This window comes from Sorex araneus, chromosome 1 (assembly GCF_027595985.1).
Source record: "Sorex araneus isolate mSorAra2 chromosome 1, mSorAra2.pri, whole genome shotgun sequence".
In the NCBI taxonomy this organism is placed as follows: Eukaryota; Metazoa; Chordata; class Mammalia; order Eulipotyphla; family Soricidae; genus Sorex; species Sorex araneus.
Window position 1 is genome coordinate 376,267,410 of NC_073302.1, and position 21,600 is coordinate 376,289,009.

General features: G+C 34.8%; 1 protein-coding gene across 2 annotated transcripts in view; it reads left to right on the forward strand.

Annotated features, from left to right (window-relative positions):
- DGKB (diacylglycerol kinase beta) overlaps positions 1 to 21,600 on the forward strand; it is a 743,388-nt gene that overhangs the window by 158,536 nt on the left and 563,252 nt on the right. The window contains exons 5-6 of one of the 2 annotated variants that reach the window (XM_055124198.1): positions 172 to 192; positions 9,912 to 10,065. In XM_055124198.1, the coding sequence (XP_054980173.1) occupies positions 172 to 192; positions 9,912 to 10,065 (175 nt within the window). The remainder of the gene's footprint in view (positions 1 to 171; positions 193 to 9,911; positions 10,066 to 21,600) is intronic. The other variant, XM_055124199.1, reaches the window with a different exon arrangement.

A 21,600-nucleotide genomic window follows, 5' to 3' on the forward strand; every position in this document is an offset into this window, starting at 1 on the left:
CAACTGATATAGATGCTCTATTTTGAAGTAACATTTAAACATATAAAACCTAAAGTATACTTAAAAAGCAATCTGTATATGTGATATTTATTCCATTATCAAAGGTATGAGATAATGAGTATGAATTCTTTTCCATTAACACATGTATTCTTTCTTTTCTTGCATGCACAGAAACAAGACATTCTTAACCAAGTAAGACATTTTCTTTTCTATTAAAACCTGTCATTTCCCTCTGTATTCTAATACAAGACATGAATTTCTCAACTAAGTCACTGATCTTTCTTCTCTACCAGTAAGTTCCATGTAAGATGCAGGATTACCTCTATTGCTCATAAATGTATAAATAAATATATGTTCAAATCAGTCTCAAATGTTGGAGCTGATATTTTATGGCATCAAAAAAGATTAGCAGGATAGGGTACTACTTTTTAGACTCTGGAATTTAATGACATCTTAGTTCTATTATACATAATCATATCTAAATAGAATAATTTACACAATGAAAGTTTAATGATATTTGATGGAAGATTTGAAATTGTATTTAAACGCAGAGATCATCAAATGCCATTGCTGTTGTTTGTCAGTATGTACAGAGACAGAAGAATAAACATCAGAAAAGCTATTGATTTTTACGGGTATGTTCCTGACATAAAAGAGCAACCTACCTGTTTCAGCTAATTTCTCCTAATAAAGTCCACTTGATACATTAAGTTTTAATTCTTTGGTTCAGATCGGTGGGTAGAGTTATAAAACATTGTTGTGTTCTTTCAATGAATATTTTTGTTATGTTTAGTATATTTGCACTTTAAATGTATGAATATCAAGAACAATTATAGTGTTTTTTAACTATACTTATCTGTGCTAGCAGTTTCTTGTCCACAAGATTTCTGTAATTTCATGCCCAACATGATGCAAGATGAATGACTGCATCAGAATGGTCTTAGACAATACTACATACTACAGTCTTCTAGGGGACAATAGAAACAATTGTTTGTTTGTGATGAGCATCTGTTTCAGAGGGTACCTTTCCATTACTTCATCTATAACTTTTGTGTAATGTTCTTAGTACCTTCAAAGATGGGTGGCAGGGATCTATTGTTTAGGACACAAATTCAGAGCAAATTATCACTTTGATATTGTCTATGTTTTTATGCCTTGGCTATTGAGGTTCATTTGATGATATCTATAGCCACAAACACTCATATCTGTATAATATAATGTCCAGTAGACTGATGGTAGATGGCCCTGACTTTCTCAGGATCAGCACATAAATTTCTTTTCACATTCTCAGTCTTTGTTCTATATATATTTGTTAGTAAGTGAGTTATATCAGTTGCAGAATACAAAGACTAGAAATGGAAAGGAAAAGGCATGGAGGCATCCACATTTATTGCTCTATCTGTGTTCAGTATCTATTAAGGTTCTGTGAGTCCTGGATATTTTCTTTACATTTCCAACAGTAGGTAATGCTGGGTCCAGGATTAGGATATATTTTCATTCCTGAATGAGGCTATCTTTATATATGCACTTAGTTCTCTCTGTTGTATCTCCTATTAATGATATTGTCTTTTATACTCAGATCAATGAGTGAATTCAATCTTTTAAGTTACATGAGAATTAAGAATGCACATTTTCTAGTCCCACTGCCTGATGTACAGTTTAGCGAGGGTATTGTTGCTGGTACATTTTTTAGCACTATTTTAAACAATATTTCATTATAAACTAGAATTTTCTTTAAGAGCAAAATTCAGGCTTTCTCACTAAGAAAATATCTAGAAAGAATAAAAGAGAAAACATTGCTTTAGGAGTGCAACTAAATAGAGTTCAGATGCCCACATCTGCTACTGTTTAGTGTTTTAATATATTACCAATCCTAATATTCTTCAGGTACAAAACTACTGACCTTGTTAAATTATTTAGAATAGTAATTTTAAAGGGGTTTTTAAAGTAACTGATTCCATGGCTAACAAAAGGTGTTGAGTTTGTGTTTTAAGGCAGTGACTATGATCACTACTTAGCAACTAGCATGATTTCATAGATAACTTGAGTAATATATATGAAAGGTAAACATGAGACTCTGCCTTATACCCAACTAATTCTCTAACTTGATTTTCTGAGTCTCATATTTCTCATATTAAAAGTGAATAAATGGAACTCTCAGAGTTCTTAAACTCTAAAATAATTTATTTTTATCATCTGACACAAATAGATTCTATGCAGGTGGTCTGTTTCTTCTGCAAAGCCTGGTGACAATTTAGATTCCTGTCCTGCTAGTATGTGGTTGCAACTGTTGTATTTTTTTCCAGCTCCCACAACTCATAAGTGCCAGGACAATACTTAGCAAGAAATATGAATAAAATGTTAGCCAGTTTATTGATTCTTTTCTTCTGACTGTGATGTAAGAACAATTTCTGTTATCTTCCATAGTCACAAACTTACTGCCAGATCATTGGTTTGACAGCACAACAAAATAAATAATAAAATTCCCACAACACTTCTTTTTGTAGTCTAATTTTGACCATGTATCAATAATTGTTGAAACATATAATAACATTTATTTCAATGTGTGATTTAATGGTTTTCTTTTTATTTTTCCCTGATTCTGAGAGAATTACTATAGCATAGAATGGAACCATATCCAACGGTTGGAAAAAATATTTACATAGAAGCTTATGAGGTTAATTATTTGCATCAAGTCATGATTAAATTATTAAAATAGCTTTCTGAAGGCACTATGTATCACACTATTGATCAAATCATAACATTTACAAAAATACACTATCACATGTATTTTTCAGGTAGTATTTCATACTACATGTTTGAAAATACCCAGAATCTGTAAGTTGTCTTTTACATCTAACCCTAAGTTGAAATCTTAAAGATGTGACTATTTCCAATATTTTGATAATTATAGTTATTGTTGGTCTATTTTTCCCTAAACATCTGTAATAAACATAAGTTTTAAGATAGGAAAATATTTGAGATTTATACAGCTACACCAGTTGTTTCTATTTGCATCTTTGCAGATAAGTATTCTTAAAATGGTCAAACATTTTTGGAAAATAAACTAGTGACTCCCAGTAGTTTAATAAAACAGACAACTTTGAAATGTAGTCCTTAAACACTCTATATAGTTTATTATTTAATTCATTTAAAAAATTTCTTAAACAATCTAACTAGGAGTTAAAACCTCTTCTCCCCCTTTTGCCCTATTCCATGCAGTCTATATTCTACCAGTACCTTCTATGTTGGTAGCCAAGGTCCCCAGTTAGTCACTTTGAACTTCGAGCATTTTGCACATAATAGGCACTCAGTTTATACTTGTAGTTAAGTGTGTTAAAGTCATTGTTTTGTTCATACTTTTGATATATAATACTTCATTGATTCAATTGAAGGATATTTAGCTATTACATATTTGTTTAATGAGAAACAAAATGTGAAAATTAAACATGAACTATCTTTTGTCTAATTGAAAGAAGTGTTACCAAAATTACTTGATTTCGTTAAGAGAAGTGTGATTTTCTGATTTCTGCTTTAAGCTCATCAGGACTGTTCCTTTTATTGCAATTATTAATGGTCGAATTCTCTACATCATTTGCATTTCCTTCAGTCCACAGATCTCTCATCTTTTGTCTTTGTCTTTTCTCATAGTCATCTAATTCTCATTCTCCTCTTTACTCACTCCTGTAGACATTCCTCAAAGGTTTATTCATTCTTATATCTCTGGGCATTTGCACTATCTGTTTATTTATTCTGAAATCTTCTTTCTCAATATTTATACTGTTTTCTCCCTCATTTTTTTAATTCTTTGTTGAAAACAAAACTAATTTTCTAAACATATGATTATAAATTATAAATACTTCCTTTTGTGTGTGTGTGATTTCACATTTTATTTATTTTTTTAAAATTTATTCTTTCATTGAATCACCATGTGGAAAGTTACAAAGCTTCCAGGTTTAAGTCCCAGTTATACAGTGCTCGAACACCCATCCCTTCACCAGTGCACATATTTCCACCACCAAGAATCACAGTATACCTTCCCCTAGCCCCACTACCTCCCCAACCCCCCACCCCACCTATGTAACTGATAAATTTCACTTTACTTTCACTTTACTTTGATTACATTCAATATTTCAACAAAAAGAAACCCTCATTATTATTATTTGGAGTTTCTCCCTCCTAAAATCGAACATATCTCTTCATTCTCAGCAATGGAAAACAAATTATCAAATGCTTCCTTTTCAGCAGCTCCGACTATATTGATAAACTATAAATACTTCTTCTAAATGTATATTTTTCCTAGGCTCTAACTACCTTTAGACATTGAATCTATTCATTTTTGTTTTCCTTTTCCTCTGACTAGAAGATAAATGCCCAACATCCCCAGTCAATATCTTTACCCTAACTTCTAATACAAAATGCATATAAGGAAGGTTTTCTAAAGGTGAAAAAATAAAAAATCATCATCCTGAGACTGCCAAGTTAATAACATAATTATGGGATTTATTTTCATTCACTTTGAATCAATTGGATGGATACTAGTGTTATTTTTTTTTTTCAGAATTAACAAGGATTGAAAAACAAAGGACCCAGATGGTCAGATATAATAATGAAAGGCATATAGAAATGTGTTTTGAATTGATGCCTATTTGGCAGAAACAACTGAGCTCCCTCAGACTGTATCCTTTGCAGATCTCTATGTTATATCCCTAAATAGTTTGTCTGTTAAGAAAAAAAAATTAAAAAGCTATTATAAAAATTTTTAAACATTAATGCCTATGCGTGAATCTGAGCTTACAGCCAATTTGACTTTTAAAAACTCATTTAATTAAACTTTACCCAACATTATTTCTTCATTGACAGTCTCATTTTATTATAAAGTCCACAATCTTCAAAACCGTTTTAAATACTACTTTATGGCAGCATCTGATTCCTAAATTTGTTGTTGTTTATTAAAATCATTACATAAGAAAGTAGATTGGGGAAATTATTCATTTTTAACAATGATTTCTCTTTTGGAGAATGTGAGATTCTCAAAGAAATGTGAGAAACCTGAGCCTGAGTGATAGTAGAGCAGTTAGAGACATTTTCCTTACACACTGCACTGCCAAACTGGGTTCGATCTTCAGCAACACAAATGTTCCTCTTTTAGAACTGATCCCGGAGCACAGAGCCAGGAGTAAGCCGAGTTAGCCATGTGTGTTCCAATGACCCTAAGTAAATATCTTTAAATATGAATAAATGAAAGAGATGGGTTTCTAGATAAGATACTGAAGGCATATTAGAAGCATTTTCAATAAATTGGACTGATGCAAATAGCTTTGAGCTTTAAAGAAATCCAGACTTCACAAAATTGAATGTAATGTGTATTTACAGGAAATGTTAAAGAAATATAGTTGTTTTCAACAACACTTTAAAGATGCTGGAGATAGATATTTGTATCATCAGTAGAATTTCAGTAGTAAATTCAGATTTCTTTGAAAAGCATTGTTTCAGAGGAAGATAGTTAATACCTGAGGACATTTTTATTCTAGTCTTAAGACTATAAAAGGCTTTCTATATTTTAAGGAAGATAATGTCTTTCCCTGCCTACTGCCTAAAACCAGTTATTTGTCAGTATTTCCTGATATAGAGCTGTCATATCAAAATAGCTGCTAATACACAGAAAATGGAGGTTTAGTTTGGGATGGTGTGTTTTATTTTCCAGTTTTCTGTATAAAGCAAAAGAAAGATATATTAAGATAATAAGAATTCCATCTAACCTCAAATGAGTGTTTCTCTATATTTATGCTTTTTGCTTTATATTTTTACATACCCTTTTCCCATAGTTACATGGTATGTTTTATAGAGATTTATAAAAATATTTAGGCAAAGTCTCTAAAAGTATGATTTGATATGGAGAAAATTAATGCTTTGAACCTTCTTGTCTTGATTACTGAACAAACTTTCAATAATATTCATAAAGTTCTGACAAATGAAAGCAGTCTTAAAGTGGAACATATCCTTTTTAGGAAGAAAACATATACTTAATATTTTCCTTATTTTATGGGGGTATGATACTTTTCTTATTACCATTCTTAAATCTTAGGCACTGATATCTAAATAGAATTATATATAAAACTCTAGTAAGGGTTATATAAAACTCTATAAAAATTGCCCTATTGGTATATGGCAGAGTATTGTTTTGAATGAATTAAGTTACTTGTCCCAAATGATTCAGGTACAAGTGAGAGCTATTGCCATATGAAACATAATGATTTTACTCCGAAATGCTTGTATTGAATTTGTTTGTTGGTGGCTGTTAGTTTCCTAAGGAGACAAGTTAGTCTTTGCTTAAAATTATTTCTTTAAAACATCATTCTATGGGCTGGAGAGATAGTACTGGAGTTCCAGTGCTTGACTTCTTGCATGTGACCAGACAATGTTCAATCTCTGGCACAGCATAAGATATTCTGAGCACTTTCATAGCTCAGTTCTAAGCCCAGGTCTGGGAGTAGCCCCCAAGCACAGCTAGATGTGAACGCCCAAAGAAAAAAATCATATTCCAAAATTACCCTCCCCTAGACCTTAGAAATTCTTTAGCAATCCTACCTTTTTGTTCTTTTTTTTTTCTTTTTGTCACAAATTCTTTTTTTTTTTTTTTAATTTTTATTAAATCACCGTGTGGAAAGTTACAAAGTTCTCAGGTTTATATGTCAGTTATACAATATTCAAACACCCATCCCTTCACCAGTGCCCATATTCCACCACCAGAAACCCCAGTATACCCCCCGCCCCCACCCCCTACCCCCTACTGTTTAACTAATGAATTTCACTTCATTTTTTCTTTACCTTGATTACATTCCATAATTCAACACAAAACTCACTATAGTTGACATAACTCTCTCTCTCTCTTTTTTTTTCTCTTTTTCCTTTTCCCTTTTTTTTTTCTTTTTCCCCCTCATCCCCCTTCCTGCGCCTCATAGTATGGTGTACGCCACGCCACGTCGGCCAGCGTGAGGCTTTTGCTTAGTTCACAGTCCAGAGGTGGCTGCTACATTAAAAACCTTCAATATTTTCAACAAAAACTTACTGTTATTATTTGGAGTTTCCCCCCCAAGTCAGACCTGTTCAAATGGAACCGATTCACATTGCTGAACAATTATAAATGTTAAGTCGCTCGGACGCGGCAGCGTCCGCGCGGTTTTGGATTTCTGTATAAAGTCCAGGGAGAATTCTGCCAGAAATTGCATAGCCCAGCTCACAGTCCCAGTGCATTGCTGTAAGAAGTCTCTGAATTCAAAGTCTTTAGGCGCAGAGGGTCCGATTCGCGCTCAGCGGCTCCGGGTTTATCTGGGCCGAGGGCGTGCCGGTTACGCCCCCTTCCCATGAGTTCCTGGGAGCCCCCAAAGTAAAATCCGAATACCTGTGGGTCTGGAATCAGAAGATGGCGCCTGCCACATGGTGCCGCCAGCCCGCCGCTTTCCATGCAGGAAGACAGGGTGGGGAGGAAAAAAAAATCCACCCCCAGCAGCACCGAGTTGTAGCCCAGTTTGGTGTCCCAATGCATTGCTCTCGGGTGCTGCGCTGGATGCCCGAATGTGTTACATCTTTGGAGTCAAAGTCTTTAAGCGCCGCAGAGGGTCCGATTCGCGCTCAGCGGCTCCGGGTTTATCTGGGCCGAGGGCGCTTTTTGTTCTTTTTATACCAGTTTTCAAAAATAAAATATATCATGTAAATGAATCTGTGACATCATTAAAGACTATTTGAAATTCTACCAAAGAAACCATGAGGTAGGTACTGTGATCTGATTCAAAGACAAAACTTCTAATTACAAAGAGTTTACTATAGTGTCCACTTGGCCCAACTATCAGGAGCTTCATCAAGAGTTGATCAAGGTGTCTGATAACAAAACCATGCTCTTATCATCTGTTATGTTGCCAGATACTATTAGGACTACAAAATCCTTAGTGCAGAGATGGAAGAAATAATATAAGTAAACTTGCTTTTAATTACTGTAGCAATGAATTGTAATAGAGGCTTTGCTGGTTTCACATAAGTCTTTAGATATTTGAGAGATTATCTTTCAGGATTGAACAACTGGAAACTAGATTTTTGAAACACATTGTTAGCAAGAATATCTTGATACGAATTTAGTAGTCTGATTGTTTTCCACAGCTGCATATGTTGAAATTTGACTTTATTTGTTATGACAAGTTCATTTTGGAAGCATGTCTCATATCTGTAATAATCTCCTGAAGTCTTATGTTGTTCATAATTACAAGTCATATAAACCAATAATATTTTAGTATTTTAACTAAATATTAATTATTAGAATAAATGAAATCTTTTGACTTCCATTGGTAGAAGTGTTCAAGGTACTCTTTGGAAAACCTGAGACAAGACTAAACTAATTTTAAAATATAAGATTAAGGTGTATAAAGGATTTTTGAACTACTAATAAAAAAGTGAAGTTTTGTACTTCCTTTTTTCATTGTCTTGAGATTATAATTGTTGCATAACAATGCATAGTATATATCATTAATTGTAATGTAATCTAATATTTCCATGATTTTTTTCTAAATACTATGTTCTAATTTTGATTTCTTAAAAATAATACAATGATAAAATTGATTTATCTCTTCCACCTTTCCCCAGAATTATTACAAAAAGAAATAAAAACTTTTTACTCTAAGATGTCTATTTTAGGATTTAATTTTATTTTCATTTACCAGAGGCAGTTGAGAAAATGTTGGGAAAATTATATCCTTGCTCTATTTTTAGATTTATTTAAGTAAAAAATTTCCATCTGACATTTTTTTTTACTAGAAATAAAGTGCTCTGCATGTGTGTTTTATGAGACTTGTCGATCTTGTATTTCTTAATTTGGGCTGATGTCTGTATCCCATTTCTTGTTAAGTTCCCTCAAATGGTTTAGTAAATAAGAACCAACACAGATTCACTGCTTTATTTTCTACATAGACTATTTCTATTTCCCAGGAAATATTTGTGCATTTTCTCTGCAGTTGCTAGACGTATTTGTGAAGCCAAATATGATTCAATTAATTTGACTTTGACCCAAATACCTGTACTCTTGTACTCAAATTCCCAAAGTCAGATTCCTCAGAATCAGATTCTGGCTTCCTCTTCTCAATTGCTGGCAGAAAAGAAGATCTGGTGGTTCTTATGAAACCAGCTGATTCACTTCAGGTTATTTAGGTGACTTCCATAACCATTTCCCCAAGTGAGCATGGAGATTTTCAATGAATCAACAATTCTCTCCAAATAAATATACCCCTGTCTGCAGTGACTAAGGGGACATAAGGATCATGAAATAGGTTTTATTTGGAAAATCTGCGTAGAAATCTTTATATTTCACTTTGGAATTTCATTTCAGTTTATCTTGGTGTTAGTTGAAACTGTGGTAGTAACCAATTTTACATTTTTAAAAATTTGTATTTGTTTTACCAAACAAAGGGTCGAAAGCAGTATCTATCATGATATACAGGAAAAGAGATGAGATACTGCACTGTTTCAGAATGCCTACTCTATTTGTAGTAGCACTTGCTGATTCACCTCAATTGATCAGTTTTTTTAACCTGAAGTTGGAGACTTGTGAGTCTATTATTTCCAAATTGCAGAGAAGAAAACAAAATGTCACAGAGTCTCTAAAGTCATACAGACACCCTGGGAATAGACATGTCTTCCTGGAACCCCGCCCCATCCCATCCCTTTCCATGCCACACCAACACAGGTAAGCCCTAGCTCTCCAAAGGCAGCCTTAGCCTCAGATATCCCAAACGATTTCTCAAACATTTGCTTGTATTTTTGTAGAGTTGTGTAGAAAACCATAGGAGACGATTTCTACTGCTGATGACTTTGAACAGATATGTATTAAAATTATAATTGAAAACTATATGTATTTTTTTCAGACAATAGATTTTGAAGGTTTCAAGCTATTTATGAAGACATTCCTTGAAGCGGAGCTCCCTGATGATTTCACAGCCCACCTTTTCATGTCATTTAGCAACAAGTTTCCTCACTCTAGTCCAATGGTAAAGAATAAACCTGCTCTCCTTTCGGGCGGTAAGTTTAAGCATTTACTTTAAAACAAAATGTACATGAATATATAGAACAAAGTTCAAAGGTGTCACCTTCTTTATAAGAGAAGACCTGAGTTGGTTTAATATTGCTTTTCTAAGGTCCAAAGGAAACAAAATGAGAGAACTGATCCAAACAATTATGGGGGGGGGAGATGTTATCAGGGTGGGGTGTTTGGGGGAGGGAGATGGTGCACAGTGATGGGTGTGGTTTTAAGTTCACAGAAATCACTATTAATGGTATTATAAACCAAAAAATTAAAATTAAATCCCCTTTGTAGCAGTGTTTATTGCACTAAGATTATATTTAAAATATAGCCAATATAATCTATTGCTAAAAGTTATAGAAAATACTTTATTCTTATCTGTCATTTTTCATTCATCATAGGAGTCAAAGTTTAGATAATCTTGTATCTTGTTTTGGGCTTACACCAGCGCTTTCAGGGCTTACTCCTGGCTCTGTCTGTGCTAAGACATTGCTCCTGGCAGGCAATTCATATCAGCTGCTCGTAAGGCAAGTGACATACCCACTGTATCCACTCCAGCCCCTAGGCAATCATTTTATGTTATCTTGCCATCAAATCTATAGACACATCTTTAATATCTAGATATAGATGACATTATATGTAAAAATATACTCACAAAGATATATCTAGAAAGTAGAGAAAACTATTAGTGTCCAGTGGAACACGGAGATAATATTCCTAAGGATCTAATGAGACTATTCACTGTGTGAGGTCGGATTTTCTACAGAAACTTCAAGACAAAGTATCGAGACAGATTTAATGTGCATGCAGGTAGGAAAACACCTCTCTTGTTTCTTAGGTGTTAAAGGATTTTTCTAACATGTAAAACAGGGCTACTTCTTTTCCATGAAAATATTTTATGTTCACAATAGTCAATATGCTACTATTTTTAAACTAATACCTTATTTTTATTTATTTATTTTGCATTTTGGGTCACACCCAGTGATGCTCGGGGGTTATTCCTGGCTCTGCACTATATGGGAGGCCGGGATTGGACCCGGGTCAGCCCAGTGCAAGGCAAACGCTCTGCCCACTATACTATTGCTCTGGCCCCAAACTAATACCTTTTTATTTTTATTTCTAATGAGGTGAATACTAAATAATAGAACCCACAAAAGTCAGAACCTCTTTTGGGGTCCTCAGTAATTTTGGGGGGGCTTCCTCCAGACTCTGCACTCAGGGGTTACTCCTAATAGGCTGGTTACTCGATGGATTCCAGGGATGTAACGGAGGTCAGGTGCCTGCGAGGCAATACCACTTCTCCCGACTGTCGCTCCAGCCCAGTGGTCTTTAAAGAGGTTCTGAAGCCAGAGCTCTTGACAGCTGCTGGCTTAGTGAGTCAAACCTTTTTAGACTTTTCCAGAGCAGAAACCGAGGCCATTGGCACACTCCACTGTGAGTTCACTGTAGAGTGTTCGTGGGGACTTGCTCTGGAGTCTAGGTGGGCCGAGAAGGCCCGCAGAGCCTCTCCTGCGTGTTTTGGTGGTACTGCTGTGTGGCTCCTGAGGTGGTTGCAGGGGTAACTCACTGTTACTTGCACACGCTGCATTCTGGCTTACAGGCCCATGAACAGGAACCCTGCCCTGCCCTAGAGTTAGAACAGACCTGGGTTTCCTTGGTCTCCTGATGATTCAATTTAAAATAAAAGGATTTATTCTAATAAATCTGTGCAGGACCCAGGATCGAGATCTCCAAGGCTGCTCAGATGGAGACCTGGCCCCTTCCACCCAGATTCCCCATTTTCCAGTAGCTAGGCACTCACACCCAGAATGCACCCTCTCCCCCCCAACCAAGCTCAGAGCTGGAGCAATAGCACAGCTTCAGATTTTTAAGTTTAGCCTAGAGTTTTAGGGATTTTTAAAAATATATTTGATGAAATTTCAAACACTTTATAGATGTTTGATTCTCTAATATGGGTAGTTTTTATAAATGTCTAATACCCCTATACTTGTTATTATTAATTGTGTCAGTCTCATTCGGTCTGAAAAAGAAATCAGAAATCATGTTTTTTACCATCGAAGTCTAAAATGGGAAATTAAATAGTGTTGCAGAGTTGATACAGCAATAAGGAAAAGAGCAAATGCAGAGGTCGAAGTACAGGGAGAATGTGATACACATCGGTTAGAATAATCAAAGGCCCTCTTGTAGCTGGAATGAAGAGTTCTGAGCTCTTTGAAATATAGACATTACTGAATTCTTCAAAAAATCATTGACGGTGCCAGAGTGATAGTACAGCAGACAAGGTGTTTTCCTGTCTTGTAGTCAACCTGGTTTTGATCCCTCTCATCCCGTATGGTCTCCTGAACACACCAGAGGTGACCCTTAGCGCAATGACAGGAGTAAACTATTGAGCATGACTAGATGTGGGCCCAATAAACAGACACAAATAATTATTAAGGAATTTGAAACCAGAGGTGTCATGCTAAACAAAGTCTGAAGAAGAACAGAATATAGATAATAGTAATTACACAATTTCATAGTGGGTAGGGCATTTGCCTTGCACGCGGCCGACCTGGGTTTGATTCCTCTGCCCTTCTTGGAGAGCCCGGCAAGCTACAGAATCTCACCCACACAGCAGGTCTGGCAAGCTACCCATGGCGTATTCAATATGTCAAAAACAGTGACAACAAGTAGAGACTCAGATGTTACTGGTGCCCACTTGAGCAAATCGATGAGCAAAGGGATGACAGTGATAGAGTGATACAGTGATATAAAGAAACAAAGTAAGGACATAGCCTATCCAATGAAAACAAACCCTTAAAATCTGATCACAGAATCGAAATTGCCAAGGGTAGAGAAAGGTTTCTAAAAAGGACCAGTGGATTGTGGTAGAGAGATGTTGGCAGTTTGGAGGTTTTCATGATATAGTTTTTTCTTTGTTTTTCGGATCACACCCATCGATGCAGAGGGGTTACTCCTGGTTCTGCACTCAGGAATTACTCCTGGTGGTGCTAGAGATACCATATGTGATGCTGGGAATCGAACCCAGGTCGGCCGCATGCAATGCAAACACCCCCTGTGCTACCGCGCCAGCCCCAGTATAGTGTATTTCTAATCCTAACACAGAAACATTTACTTTCTTGTAAATGTCTGCTACCCTTATAAATGTAAATAAAAATAATTTAGTCTACCTTTGTTTTGTTTCATCAGTGTGTAACAGTTAATATAGTGACACCTGACTCAACCTCCTCCCTCCTAGTTGCCTCAATTTAGCCTCAATTTACATTTTATAAATGCAAAATAAAGGTAAAAATCTGGAGGAAAAATATGTGTATCTAAAAACTTGTGTTTTCTAAATTTATATCAATTTATATGTATGATATTAAAGATGCACCATTTGTTTTTTGCTTGTTTTTTGTTTGTTTTGGGCCATACTCAGCTATGCTCAGGGGTTACTTCTGACTCTATACTAAGAAATTACTCCTCCCAGTGGCAGGGGTGACCATATGGAATGCCAGGGATTGAACCTGGGTCAGTCAGGTGGAGGCAAGCATCCTATCTGCTGTACTATCCAGCCCCAAGATGTGCCATTTGGAAAGTAACTATAATCAACATATTACATGTTAGCAGCAAGGATAACATTTTAATTCAAATGATTTTCTTCAAAAACATAATTTTAAAAGATGGCATTGTTTTACATTGTGCCCAATCACTTTACCATCCAGACTCTTATAAAACAACTGGGTAATTAGATATGCTTCTCCATTTCTGTTGCCATGATAAATACAAACAGCCTCTTGAAAATTCCACTTTATACTCGTGAGAGAGGGACCGTGATAAATAAAAGCACAGAACACCTCAGAGTCATATTTACATGATTTGGCCATAAAAACTCCGGAAAGGACTCAGGAAAGGTTGGAGGTCACAGGGCTAGAGAGGTCTAGAGTTCTATCATCTAAGCATAGGCAGAGAAAAGAGAAAAGAGAAGTTTAATTATTTGCACACTTATAAGTAAAATTCTTAAATTTTTCATTAAATAAGTAATTGAGGTCCAAAAATATTGATCAGCGTTAGAGTAAGCTTTTCATGCATATGTTAGACCTTAGGTTTGATGCTTTGCACCACAAATAATTTGATTAAACCACAAACAAAAGTTGGACAATACACTAAGAAAATCAGAGTTAAACCTGTTTGCTATGCTTTTTATTAAATGATGAGACATGTCTCACAGAGCAGTCACACATGGAGCAAGTTTTGTTTTCAAAATGAATTCACAGCTTCTACATGATTAATTTTCACCACAGACTCTGTAACCTATAAAATAAAATAATTACATTAGTACTATTATGCCCTAAGTAAAATAATAAACTATATAAAGTTGTGAATAATGTGTTTCCTACTTTCTCATTTTATATAATATTTTTATTCACTTAAACAATTTTCCCCATGTAGTCAATTAAATATCCTCATCATACTACAGATTTTTCTCTGAATGAGTTTTAATTGTTCTGGTTTTAAAGCATGGTATCAGAACTTAAGATTATTGTATTTAAAATGGAAAAAGTATTCTTACTTAGATAAAGAAATTAAGGTTCCTAGTTTTTTATACTTTTTCTATAAATTAATCTCAAATGACTTAGAATGAAAATTTTTCCAAAAAAATTTAAATGAAGCAATAATGTCTTTGGGTTTTGAGAAAGAAGGAAATATTATTTTTATATATTGTCTGTTTAAATAATTTCTAGATCTTTGAGAGCTGTACCAGTCAGGTGGTTTTTGCAAAAATTTAAAATCATAAATCCTCTTTTAATACCAGAAGGTAAGTACTAAATAAAAGATGTCAGTTAACAAGTACAAATTAAATCTAGTTTAAATGTATAAAAAGGGCAAGTAGCCATAACTTGTTCTCCACTGAAAACTGAAAAAATGTTGCCCTTTACTTAGTTTGGAATAAAAATTTTTGAATAGATGTACTTTAAAATATTTTTATAGCAAACTTTGTAACCTTCATGCAGCAATATTTTATTAAGCAAATTCACATTAGTAAATTAGAGATACTGCAGATGACAGGGCATTTGATTTGTGTGGGACCAACGAGGGTTTTATCCCTGGTACCAAATATGGTCTCCCAGGCTTACCAGGTGTGGGTCCTCAGTGCAGAGCCAGAAGAAAGCAGCTCTATGTGGCCCAAAAAACAAACAAAAATTTTAAAGATAGACTCATTTTCAAAAGTGGGCCTTCACATTTTAAAATATAAGTGCTTAATGATGTTTTCGGGATTAGTTCTAACATTACATTCTTTTCCAACTTACCTTTGATATTTTTTTTTCTATAGTAAAATCTTTCAGTCAACTTAGCCTGTATAAAAGACAAGAAAAAGATTCATTTTTGTTCCTAGAGGCTTGCTTTGAAATAATCTATTTTATCTGAATAAAATACATTTGTGCTTGAAAATTGCCAGTTAATTTGAATAGTGAGGTGCTATAATACGCTTTGTTTATATTTTAGAGAGTTTCCTATCTTTAAGTAACCCAGTAAGAATATGACAGCTATTCTTTTTTTAAAAAAAATAATAATGTAGGAGTACTGCTATTTATTCAGCCACTGATTAAACTTATTGAATTGGGCATGAACTCTACATTGCTTTTGTTTTTTAATTGCATCAATGTGAGATAGTGTCACAAAGCTTTCATGTTTGAGATTCAGCCATAAAATGATAGAACACCCATCCCTCCACCAGTGCATATTTTCCACCACCCACATCCCAGTCCTCACCCTGCCTCTAAATGACAAACAATTTCCCCAATACTCTCTAATTTGGGTCATTATGTTTTGCTCGAAATTTCCCAGCACCATTCAAGCCTACCTGCTAGGGGCAGATGCTAGATAATTTATTTTTGATTGCTCATTTTGAATATCATGAGAGCTCACAAGGCCGTGACTGTAAATGTAAATTTCTAGATTGTAAATGATTGGGTTCCAGAGACATCTCTGTATGGCACTAATACATTTTGGGATTCAATTGGGAATCTCTGGACCAGGGCTGTTGGTTGCTAAGATGGCTGTTGGTTGCTAAGGAGGCAAGTTGTGGGCATGACATCTAGTCTACTGGGTAGGCAGGGACCTGGGGATGGGCAGCCCAGGTCCTCTACCGCCATGCGTCCTGGTGATTTAGTCCTGGAACCCACATATGGGGGTAGGGGAGGGGGGAAGCTGTTGCGTGAACATTTCTGCAGTCAGAGGCACTGAGACAAGGAACTCGGAAGAAATGTATTTCATGGAGGGTCTAGATTCTCTCTGACTCTTAGACAAAGGTAGAGAACCCCGTAATCTCCTTTTATTGATCATGGAAACTCTTATGGGTGCAATACAATCACCAATTAAGAGCACAATACAGTCACCAAAGGAGTTACTGGAAGATCATGCAAAGTTATTCTGCATACAGGAAAACAATGTAGGATCTACATACTGTCAACAAACAGGCTTATTACCTCAGATCTGCATACTGACAACAAACAGGCTTAAGCAGAACCAGGGATCTGTGAGAAAAGACTGACAATTGTTATAATTTAGGAAATTATTTACTAAGGCAGCCAAAAGAATATGTTCAACCTCATCCAAACCACTGGGCTCATCCTGGTAGCTCAGTCCAGCCCTAACAGAAGCTTGCTTGTAGAAACTCCTGATCACCAGGATTCCATCTGGAGTAGCCTGGGAGAGCACACTTGCTCCATCTGGTGTGCCCAGATGAAACTGGCCCTGTATGGGGCCCAGAGAGATCTCCAGTGCTGTGGTGTCTTCTGGGACTTGCTGCTGTGTCTCTGAGCCAGGTCTGTTGTTGCGCTAAGATGGTGCCTGGAGCAAATTGTGGGCATGACAGCGGGTCTGGACAGCTATTCTTAATTTTGTAAAACAACTGAGTAAGACCCTTCCATTTAAAAAATAAAATAAAACAGAAAGGAAAAACTATCCTTGCTAGTTAAAAATAATCAAGTACAAGATATAAAAAAGCAAACTATTCTGCTTTCATTAAATAATCATTTAAAAATAATTATCAATTAGTTTCAATGTGGTGTGAATTTGTAGCTCTATTTTATTGGGCTTGCATTACATAATGATTCATATGGCATTTTAGACCATAGATGATTTAATTCTTTAAATATTGTCTTGAAATATAAATGCCTCTTATCACTCACTGAAATATAAGATGATTATTTCTATAAATCCCATGTTGATCTTTTAATTTTTGAACTTATTCCTAATGTTTGGAATTTATCATGTAGCTTTCCTTTTTACATGTTTCTTCAGTCATTGGGAGCCTGTTTTTCTGCAAATGGTTCACAAACTCTCAACATGAATCAGTATTATGATCTCATATTTTAGTCCCTCTGACTTTAACATTGAACATAACCAGAGAGAAATTTAATAAATATTCATACTGCTGCCACTATAAATTCTTAACCTCCAGCTTTAACATGGCTTCAACACCTCCTTAACTTAAAAAAAATATTTTGCAAAACTCTTTATTCTTAGTATTGTCTCATAAATCAATTAGGTTCCATTTATCAAGCCTCCTTTAGTTTATGCAAATCATTTCACTTATTCTCAAAAGATGGTTCTTTTTTGTATCATACAAAAAACATGCAATCTGGCATAAAATATCTCAGTTATTTCTCATACTACCCAAAATTATTTCTTCATTTTATAAAGAATATGTATTAACCACATTGTAGATAGAACTTTCATCAGGATGTCCAATAAAATATCAAATTATATATGCGTGAGAGCCAAATAATTATATTACCCCAACTTGCTTCTATTACTCTCATCTTTCTTGGTGAGTGAAATGATCTATTTAAGTGTCTTTCAGTTCTCCAACCCTAAAATTCTGAACTCTTCCTCCAATCACTTCTTCACTCCTCATGTTTATTTCATGACAAAATGTTCTCTTTTTATTCATTCTAAGTTCCCAAACATTCTGGTGTCAGTTTGATTCATTTTTATTTGTGTCATAGGCTTTGATTAGCATTGTCCCAGCTTGGTCCAAACTTCCTACCTCTAAAATATTTTTTATAATACAGAAATAGCATTCTATTGCTCCTATTCAAAATATAGACCATCTTTCTCATCTTTGCAACATTTGTTTATTTGTTTGAATTGGACCATGACATGCAACTTATACAATGTGCCTTAGGTCTATTTCTTTATCTCAGAAAAAATATTTCTGATATTTATCCCAAACTCTTCTCATATCCAATTATTTGTTATGAATTAAGTTTGCTCCAGTTATCAGGAATCTGCTTTCTTACATGTTACCTCTGTTCTTATGTCATAATCTCAATGAATACAGTATTCTAATCCAATAATGAGAGATGTGTCCCATGCCAGAAAAGCAGGGATCATAAGATGAGATGTTTAGAAGTGTGCAAGAGAAATTCGAATTTGATTCTCTCTTGAAAGTTACACCACCTGCGTCTTGGAGAGCAACTTATGTATTCTTGTCCATGCTCTTCCTACCATAACAAATCTACACAGACAATCAGGGAATTACGTTTCCTTAATTGAATTATCTTTTCTATTGGAGAGAACAGAAACTATTAGCAGTCGTCAGTAATCGATAAGTTCTCTAAGACTATGGTAATTTGGGACTGGAGAGAGAGAGAGTACAGCAGATAGGGCCCTTGCCTTCTATGCAGTTAATCATGGTTTAATCCCTGGAAACATATATGATCCCTGAAGTCAATAATAGTGAATCCTGAGCAATCCCTGAGTATAGAGCCAGGACTAAGTACTGAGCATAGTCAGGTGTGGCTCAAAAGCAAACAAACAAACAAATGGAAAAAAGTTTTTTTGTAATCTAAAGGGAATGTAATATGGTTTATTGACTGGTTCAAATACTAAAACTATATATTCTAGTAATGAAAATGTTGACTGTAAAAGTAAAAATCCAATTTGTAGTCAGTGCAAGATTTTGCTGTTATTGCAAATGGTCAATTTTAGACATAGGTAAGTGCAGGAGTTCTTAATATTTTTTAAAGAGGAAAAAGAGTTTATTAGTACTCTTTAAATTAAATTATGCTGATCCTACTGACATTTATTTATTTATGTCTTACTTTCTATATATAGCTATACATTATTTGCATTATATACATGAATTATGTGCAAGAGATTCTGTAAAAAAACTGAGAGCCATTCAGGACCAAGAAAACAATTAGGTTATCAATTAAAATATAATTAAAAAGTACCATGACCTATGTTATCTGATTTATCACCTGATAGTTTTTTTAACCATAAATTGAAATTAGGTTTAGAAGTTGGCATATACAGATGACAGAGGATGGGTAAGGATTCCCGTAATGTATATACATATGTGCATGCACACATTTATTTATCTATATTTAAAACTGCCCTGTTAAAATACCAGTGCATGAGCAATTAAACAGTCAATATTTTTTCATTCATAATTATTTACCACATTCAATGGATCTTAAAATATTTAATCACTTTGGGTACATCAGTACAAAAATAGAGTCCAAGTAGTCATATACTCTAGTGTGAAGGAACAGACTAATCAATAAGTGAGTATGTCATTTACTAATGAATACTATTGAGTAAACTGAATCAGAAAAGAGGATTGAAAGTATAGCTTGAAGCCGAAGCTTATCTGAAGTCTGGGTTCCTCGTGACTGATGAAAACTGAAAGAAGGTTCATAAGGATGTCATATTTGATGACGGTTACAGGGAAAAAAGTAGACATGGCTTTGGGAATTTTGAGTTTACTCTGAAGATGGAGTTGGAGGAAGGTTGCAAGCATGATTTGACACCTTATGCACTTAGGAGGTTGTGAGTAAGATTTACTTGAAGTGCTGAGAACTTTGGGTTATGCTTTATCTCAGTTGGGATGTACTGGTGAAGTGACTGAAAGAGAACAGCTGAAAAAATGGCCAGAGAAGTAGCTAAGGACACAGATAAAAATTTCCTTTTGATAAGAATCGAGTGTTATGCAGGAGAGAAAAAGAGCAAAGAAAGAAAAGCCATTTTTATGACCTAAGTCAATAAATGATGATACTACCAATGGCAAGAAAACTCTTATGAAGGGAGATGAGCGTAAATTATAAAAGGTTAAAGTAAATATTGAAGATTAAGAATAACTACAACTATTTGTACAGTTCAAGCTTTTCTTTGGCCCCCAAGAACCCTTACCAGCCACCTGATTTGACAATGTTTCATTGACTTGTTTGGTTAAGCAACAAATCCGTAATAAAATTGATCTCGTCTCATGGTTTCTGTGCAAAATTTATGCCATAGTTACTTTTTTCTTTGAACTAAAAGGAAAAACTTTCATTTTGTCTGCAAGGAAGTTAAGCAAATGTAGAACAGAAAATTGTACAATGAAAATGAGGTACTTGAACCTTTGGGAAAACATTCTTTTGCCAAATGACCTTACTGAATAGTCTTGCCAAAAGACACACTTCATTAACTGCTGAGAAGAAGCTATTAAGCTTATCAGGACTGTCTTGAGGACTTTAAAAGTATATTTTACCTTGTGTATGTATGTGTGTGTATGTGTTCTAAGGTAGCTTTATAATTTTTCTGTGTGTGTCTACTCAGCTACTTCAGTTTCTATCATGTGTATAGCAGACAAAGTGCTGAAAATCACAATCTAAAGAGCAAGGTGAACTGTGACATGGGAGGTTCTTGCCACAGAGGGAGTTGAAAGGTATTGTTGAGAAAAGGGAAGAGATAGAACTGAGGTTAAGGCATTCTGCTTCTATACTGTTGACCCCAACACCAAATGTCCCAGGAACATTGCTGGGAGCAATAGGCGAGCACAGAGTCAGGAGGAGCCTCTGACTGCCACCATTCCCCACCACATAAACATACTTTAAAGTGGAATGTAAATATACTTTTACCATTGACCACAATTATTATAGGTTATACACTTTATATACCTACATGAAAATTCCCTAGAAATAAAGATAAAATGTATTCTTATTGGTCAGTTAGCATTTATTTATATCAATGATTCTGTTTCTTTTGCTTCTAGAGTATAATAATTACACTTTTTAATAATTATTACCATTAATAGTAAATTCATAAATTATTTTACTCCACCACAACTTTTTCTTCTTGGAGTTATGTTTGATCAATTCCAGGACCTAATACATGGAAAGCAAATGCTATGTTTCTGAACAGTATCCCTGGCCCTCCAGAAGAATTTTTATTCAGCAATTTCTTCGCTGCAACTAGAAAACAATAGCAACATCAAGCAGCAACAACAACAAAACACCTTTATTACTTCAAGGCCCTATTCATAATAAATAATTCCTTTATTGGTAACAAAGGAAACATTACCTCTAATCACCCCATTTAATTATAACTGGGTTTGTGAATACTAGACTTGTGAACACTGGCCTCTTAACTTATCTAAGTATTCCAAATTAAATTTTGTCCTTCAAGTCTTTAGCATTTATTCTCCAGAATAAAGGACTTTTTATTGTTGATGGAATTTTAGAACTCTTTCCCATAGTTGGGATTTCTAATTTTCTTTCTTC